Source organism: Pholis gunnellus, assembly GCF_910591455.1.
Source record: "Pholis gunnellus genome assembly, chromosome: 12".
NCBI classification, from domain to species: Eukaryota; Metazoa; Chordata; class Actinopteri; order Perciformes; family Pholidae; genus Pholis; species Pholis gunnellus.
In genome coordinates this window covers 11,084,208-11,092,344 of record NC_136539.1, presented here as the reverse complement: position 1 = coordinate 11,092,344, position 8,137 = coordinate 11,084,208, and the positions used below count along the sequence as shown (strand labels likewise).

The 8,137-nt window shown below is 42.7% G+C and overlaps 1 protein-coding gene across 1 annotated transcript; it reads left to right on the top strand.

The window, feature by feature from the left end:
- Positions 1 to 6,408: 6,408 nt before the first annotated feature.
- LOC306703810 (gap junction alpha-8 protein-like) lies at positions 6,409 to 7,680 on the top strand (the record flags this gene model as incomplete). Its single annotated transcript, XM_079169892.1, has 1 exon — positions 6,409 to 7,680. Exon 1 carries the CDS (start codon positions 6,418 to 6,420, stop codon positions 7,678 to 7,680), a length of 1,263 nt encoding a protein of 420 aa, XP_079026018.1. The 5' UTR covers positions 6,409 to 6,417.
- Between the last annotated feature and the right edge of the window lie 457 nt (positions 7,681 to 8,137).

The window sequence follows — 8,137 nt, the reverse complement described above, 5'->3', positions numbered from 1 at the left end:
ACACATGTAGTGTGTGTGTGTGTGTGTGTGTATATGCATTCATTTAGCTCATATGCGTGTCTAAGCATGTATTTAAACTCATTCTGAATGACCGGCGTAGCTTTCTGTCTCAGTTTAAGATCACAGGGTCAACGTCCTAAACTGCAGCTTTTTATCAATCTTCTCACCAGTTTTCCGTTGGCTAATACTGAAGCGAGTGGCCGCAGTGTCACCGTTGTTTACTCAGTAAAGTTTGGATGCCTTTGAGAATAGTTTCAAACTTTCTCACCATCGCAGGAAAGAAACGTTTGCCTGGTTCTCAGAGGAAATGAGAAATTGCCGGAGAAGAATGTTCACACTTGTGAAAGGGAGAGAGAAAGGTCTGTGTAACAGTGGTCGTATAACAAAGTAAGCTGCTTGGTAAATTGTTGGTATCTTGACGTCTAATAGCTCCATTCTAAACAAAGGGAAGTTGCTCTAAACGGATGACTCGTGACAAAAAAACAAAAGAAAACTTAGGAGGAGAAAAAAACGAGGGCTTGGTCACTGTGGCAGTAGGTCACTAATGCACAAAGAGAACCAATGGCACACATATGGACACAAATATGTATGGATGTTTGCACACTGAATAAACAAGTGGATCTCTGTCTTTAAGCGTAAGCCTCGTGCCATTGAGGTCTTAGTTTTGTGCAATGTCATGGGACAGCGCTGCCCCCAGGTCACGTTGTATCTGTGAAGGGCATCGCTGATACCATCTCTTTTAACCCGCTGTGAATGCCTCCTTTCTGTGAATGTCAAACTGACGCAGACAATTAAAATAGTGAGTGAGGAAAAAGCAGGAAACGTCATGAGCGTGGAGACATGAGGCTTTTCTTCAAAATGCTGTGTGGTCATCTCAATTCGAAACACTATAATTCAATACAAATACATTTGATGGTTTTATTCAAATAATACCTGGAAGAATGAGTCCTTCCACTGTTGATACTTTAGATAAGAATCACATCATTTTACTTAAGTTACTCAATTCACAGAGATTCTTCTGAACAACATTAAAAGCAGATAGCAGTTCCTTAATTGCACTTGCTAATTATGAGGCACAGCTGTATATATAATGGTCCATATTGAGAGGACTATTGTTAGTTTCGGTCTTTTCATGGCATTTATAAGCTATAAGAAAATGTAGATTAATGGCAGTGTTATTCTTTAATGACTGCTTTTTTGAGTGTGTACTGCGAAAGGCCGAGTGGTATTGCCGTCAGCTAAAAACGCTGAGGTCATAAAATACAGCAGTCTTCATGCATTACACACTTTAAACTTGATTTGAATAACCTATTGAAGATGATAGTGGGGGGAATCCTTTCCTCAATAGAGGACTTATAACGAGCAGACTTTCGCCCGTTCGCTAATGAAATGGAGGTTCAGACCCTTCAAGCAATTATTTTGAGACCTGTCAAAATGAGAGTTAATAGAAGTTAGTTGTAAAGCATTAGATTACTGAAGTCAGAGTGATTCCCCGCCTTTCATTAAAGTTTGTATTCACTCTCATCCTTTGAGCAGAGGGCAGAGCCCACGTTAAACACTATCAACTGCAACTGGACGCAAATATATACCATATATGTAACTTCTCTTTCAAAAGGTGCCATATGAATAAAGTTTGCTTGCTTGCAGTTTAGAACGGCCGCCCCCCCCCACCCCCCGCTGCAGTCCTTGTTGCTGATAACTCCCACTGTTGTCCCGAGATGAGTTCAGATGGAACGAGACAGACCAGCCATGTGCAGCAACAAAGACATGATGTGGCCAAACCCGAAGCACCGCTGCAGAGGATTGAATCCAGAACCCTCAAATTATCAGAAACTCCCTCGCACCTTCAGTATAAATGAAGAATATGCATCTGTTCGCATGAGGACGTCATTGCTGCTCATTATATGGCCCATGAGTTGTGCAAAAACATACTCATCCTGAAAGGTGTTTTTCCTCAGGGAGCGATGCGAGATGTTCATTGTGTGAGAGGTGACGGGGAGGCCAAAACACACCACGTGTCAGAATCACATAATGCTTATTGTTCAACCAAATATGTGTCTTAAACTGCATCGCATCGATAAGGTCGTTACAGCAGTAAGATATCAGTTACTTCCTGACTCTCAAAGGCCCCGCGAGCAGGAAGCGTGTGGTACCAGCGCCGTAGGCAGATCGCAACACGATATGTTTGTTAGCGTGTTAGCATTCTGATTAACCGCCAGTTGGTGCCCTGCTTCGGCGGTCTAATCTGGCCTCACGCCTCACTGCACCTGCTCAATAGAGTCCGCACCCTGCATCATGACATCATGTCTTTATGTGAAATCCCGGTGCCATTCACGGGCCCACCGTAGGGCTTAGCATGCAAGCGTCCACTATACCAACACACAGCTCTTTAAAGGGAGTCCCCTGCTCCCCCAGCTCAGTGGATACACCCTGATGCCTCCACAGAGCTCTGAACATGGCTTCTATCCTCCGACCCATCGGGCTGAGCCCATGTGCCCATGAGGAGAGCGAGTATTTGGGCTTTTTGTTGAGGACATTTTTATATGAGAAGATATCACTGCTCCTGGATATATGGAGACTAGTTCTATCCAGTCAGCTAACGTACACACTGATGTTCCTGGATGTCATTTAGAGGGAATCTGGGCACATTTAACAACATAGTGCCTCACACTTGCTCTAAGATTACATCATCCATTTGTGAAAAGCTGCGGGATCAGTGAAGCTCAGTGTGGAGGCCAAATCTGCCACTGACCAACAGATCAGAGAGCAGACATCAAGAGGTGGACGTTCCAGTTCACCAGCCCAGTGATGTCACCTAGGACAGAGAACGCTATTGGTTGAGAGACAGCGAGGGTTGGCTGTAATAAGATGGGCAGAGTGGAGATACGTCCATAAAAGGAGTGATGACCTCTGATGATTAATGGTTGTTGATTTTGACCATTGATACATGTGGCCTGTAGGAGGTCACCTCCATTGTCCATATGAGGAATTGATTAAAATATGTTGAATAATTAAAAGATGCTGTATTTCTTTCTTTACCCTTTTCATTTATAATAAAAAAAAAAATTCTGAACATATTTACCTTGATTTTGAATTTCTAATAAAAGGTAAAAATATAAACGTATTGAATTTATGGATTATATATGCGTTTTTGATAGTTCCACCCAAGAAATATCCGCATTGAAGGAAAATCAGACTTCAAAGAAAACCGCATTGTTCAAACTACATCGGGTCCTGGGAATATGAAACAATCGTGGAACCTGGAAATTAGATTGTGCAAAGGGAAATGAGTTGTGTGACCGTAAACAAACAGTCGGTTTCAGACTGCCTCGTAATTGTTTTGTTCCTTCCTTTAAATTTGGTGCATCAGTGGTTTACCGGTAGAGGTTTTTCAACAATTTGGATAAAGTGCAAACAAAAGCTTTCTTCAAATAAACTTAACCAAACATGTGGTTTCTGATGAAAGTATTAAATGTTGGCATAAAGAAATCACATCATTGTGAGGTTCTGCATTTCAACACGGTGTGTAGTATTCCAATGTATGTAACATCCTGTTCCCTATGTGCAGATAGGCTGATAGTTTAATATAAAGGCATATGGTCATGGGAAAATGTCTGTTTAACGTTAATAAAGCCACATTTTTAAAACCATTAACAAAATTTGCTTAAAAATGTGGCCGAGCAGAAAGTTTCCCAGTTTAACAAACAAAGCACAACAAATATGATATTTAGCAGTGATTTGTTTTCAATGAGGCTGATGAACGGGTGCAAGCACTTGAGCTTGATTTTGTATTAATATTCTGTTTTAGATGGGGAGGAAATACCACCAGAGTTGTTTTTTGCAGTTAGTTAGTATGGGACTGAATTTGTATAGATAGGTATGAGAACAAACAACTTACAGAAAACAAAATAGAATTAAATAAAGCAATTGTTAACACAACTTAATAAAAAAGATTAATATTATAATTGTTTTAATTAAAGGATATTAATCAATTTCCTGCATTTCTGCATTTTACTTTTCTTAATTGTTTTTAAATCTCCTTTTCTTTTGCCTTATGTTTTGATGCTTTTAATGGTTTCATGTGAAGCACTTTGAATTACCTTGTTGTTGAAATGTGCTATACAAATAAACTTGCCTTGCCTAATAAATTAATACATATTTTGTTTGAATTAATACTTGATTTTATTATGATGAATATGATAAAAAAAACAAAGAACAGTTACAGCATACTATAACAATAACATTGCTATGCTTGTGTGTGTTTAAGTAATATATTTAAATCAGGTCAAAGATGCCATCATGAAGCTGACATGAATCAAATCTATGAGTCAGAATCCAAGAAGACAAGTCTGTCATCGTTCACTTTATCCCTAACATTTGAACTAGTAGTGAGGATATTAGTTGCATTTGTGCAAACCTGGAGCTCATTTCAGAATTCAAGGTATTTAAAGAGTCCTCTTTAGGCTCTTTGGTAGCTTTTCCTCTGTTCAAACATCTGTGGAGGGATCCAGAGATCAAAGACTGCTGCTGAATGTTTTTCTACTCTGAGCCGGGAAAGTTTGACTAACCTCCATAATAGAGACATTTCAGCGTGCGCTTTCACTCAATGGTTCACATTCTTCACATTCCAGCGCGTCCAAGTGACACAGATATGATGATACACAAACACACAATCCAGATGCAACAACTGCACTGTTTAAATGAGAAGTACATGCGTTTTGTACCAGTGAAAGATCACAATAAAGAAATAAAAAAAACGCTCACAAATAAAATGTGTAAATGTGATTTTCAGAAAAAAGAAGAACAACAGTTTGGCCCCGAATCACATGTTGTATCTCATTTTCAGCTGCACGGTTAAGAAGTGGTATTCTTCCTTTGGCTATTGAGGTTTACAGATTCAAAAATATTAACAAGGAAATATGTGAGTGTTTTCTAGTGAAAAAATTGGCATTGTTTAATTTTAATTAACTAACTAACTAACTTTGTCTGAAAAGCCTGGAAAAGAAGGGAAGACAGACTATTTTATGAGTATTACTCTGATTTCTGCAGTGTTATTACAGTAGATGTTTTAGTCAGTGGTCTATGAGTTATGTTGGATTGAAAATGATTCAAATAGTTTTTATTTCACATCGTTGGTAATATTGTGGCGTATATGGCATTCTGAATCGGTCTTATGGGAATTTCTGAAAACTAAAATTTCTAATTTCTAAATCCGATGCTATCAATTAAATTAATAGCGAAAAAAATGACCACCCTCTCCTGTAAAACAAAATCTGAAAATAATTGTAAAGGCTCAACATCAGAGCATTCATCTTATTTAAACCCAAAGTTGACATCAACCTGCTGCTGCCCGTACTGAATAGCTGCATAAACAACAATGTCCGTCGTTAATGCAGGAGGACATAAACTCTCCTTCATCTCTCTGCTCTAATGTTGGGCATGGCAGTGCTGCTGGAGGCACATCAGCTGCTGGTATTGTTTCATCTACTGTATCTGTGCTTCTACGTACATATATGTGTGAGGACATTGCATGCATGGAGCTGGCGTGCTCTGCTGTGGACTCGGTGCCCCGGCCGCACAGTGTCCATGTTGGTGTGGGAGCCTGAGGCCTGCTCCCATACATCCCCGCTCTGGCTCTGTTGATCCTATTGTCTCCTGCGTCACCACACGTCGCCCGGCAAATAAAGGCCGTCTGGCTCCAAGCTTAAATATTGCAGCAAACTAAAAACCAACCATCAGAGCCGATTCATTCACATCTGCTCAGTGGGGCGACAAGGACGGGGCTTTAGGTGGGAAAGAGGGCAGAAAAAAGTTCACTTTTCCCTGCCGGGTGCCAAGAGAACGGGACAGGACTCAACTTCGCGGGAGCCGCAGCTGTGGCAAGTTGCCCATTTGATTACATTTAACCTATATCATACATTACAGAAGAAGGGACTATTTGTTACTTATTGATCTCTCTTTATTATTTTTTTAATTGGGACTTTTTTTATCACATTTTTTTGAAGAGCGACAGCAAGATATTTTTTGGTTTGCACCACTCTTCATGTTCGACATAGTTCATTTTGTTGACATCTAGAACAAGCAGCAGTCTAACCGACAATACCTTGCTAAACATTTTATATTTAATATATTGATCTAACAAGTTTTATCTTATTTCATTGGGAATAAAATGGACTCCAAAACTACTCTTTAAAAGTTTTTAATTATTTATGTTTTGTAATAGAATCGCGTGTGGTGGCATGAAAATGATGGCTTGGATTTATTTTTTGACACGTTTGATTTTCCTACATTTCTTACTTTTGGCCCTCTCTAATCTCCTCCCCCTGTCTGTCCTGCCTACCCCACCCTCCCCGTCTGTTCGCACCCTCTGTGTCTCTTCCTACCCCACCCTTCATTCTGCAGTGCTACGGACCGATCATGGGTGACTGGAGCTTTCTGGGTAATATTTTAGAGGAAGTTAACGAGCACTCTACGGTGATCGGCCGGGTGTGGCTCACGGTGCTCTTCATCTTCCGTATCCTCATCCTGGGCACGGCGGCGGAGTTTGTGTGGGGCGATGAGCAGTCTGACTATGTCTGCAACACACAGCAGCCGGGGTGTGAAAACGTGTGCTACGATGAGGCCTTCCCCATCTCCCACATCCGTCTGTGGGTGCTGCAGATCATCTTTGTGTCCACACCGTCCCTGGTGTACGTGGGTCACGCTGTGCACCATGTGCACATGGAGGAGAAACGCAAGGAGCGCGAGGAGGCAGAACTCAGCCGGCAGCAGGAGCTGAGTGAGGAGCGTCTCCCCCTGGCACCCGACCAGGGAAGTGTCCGCACCACTAAGGAGACCAGCACAAAGGGGAGCAAGAAGTTCAGGCTGGAGGGTACCCTGCTGAGGACCTACATCTGCCACATCATCTTCAAAACACTGTTTGAAGTGGGCTTCGTGGTGGGACAGTACTTCCTGTATGGCTTCCGCATCCTGCCGCTGTACAAATGCAGCCGCTGGCCCTGCCCCAACACGGTGGACTGTTTTGTGTCTCGCCCCACGGAGAAGACCGTCTTCATCATCTTCATGTTGGCCGTGGCCTGCGTCTCACTCTTCCTCAACTTTGTGGAGATCAGTCACCTGGGCCTGAAGAAGATTCGCTTTGTCTTTCGTAAGCCGGCCCCTGCCCCAGCTCAAGGTGAGGGCTCGGCCCCCCTGCCGCCACAAGGAAAGAACCTGCCCACCCTGGCTATGCCCTCCCTTCAACGAGCGAAAGGTTACAAGCTGCTGGAGGAGGAGAAAGCTCCCATAACCCAGCTCTACCCGCTTACTGAGGTGGGCATGGAGGCTGGCAGAGGGGCCCCACCCTTCCCGGGGCTGGAGGAGAAGGTGGAGGAGGTGCTGCCTATGGGGAACATCTCTAAGGTGTATGACGAGACTCTGCCCTCCTACGCCCAGACCACTGAGACAGCGGGGGTAACGTTACACGAGGAGGCCGAGGAGGTGCAGCCGGCAGAGGCGGAAGCAGAGAGAGCGGAGCAGGTTGTGGATGAGGATCTGGAGGTTGAGGAGGCGGTGAACGGGGAGGGGTTTACGCCAGCAGAGGCAAGGATGGAGGCCACGGATACGATAGAAGACACCAGACCGCTGAGCCGACTGAGCAAAGCCAGCAGCAGGGCCAGGTCAGACGATCTCAACGTATGAACCTGTGAGAGAGAGAGAGAGCACATGTACACCTGCACACAGCAAATGTTCAACACAAGAGAGAGCACACACACACACACACCTAACTCAAGACAACGCACTCTCGAACAGGCAGGTTAAAAAACAATGGATGAAAAACAAAATCAACAGGGATAGATTCAAACCTTTAGGACACAGGCTACAATTCTACAAAGAGGCAAAAATCTGCGTGTTTGTGATCAAATGAAATATAAAGTAGAGGTTAAAGAGGGGAGGAGTAGGTTTTTTTATTAAGCGTGTTCTTATATTTAAAAATGTGGAAAGGACACATGCAGGGGGGAAATGTTTTTACTTGATGAAAATTCAAATGTTCAATTTTTAGAAACATCTTTTTCTATTGAAAGAGTTTTAATCATATACAATGGAGGATTAGACATTTTTACATGGGGTTTGAGTAGATAGGGGAAAGAGTTATACT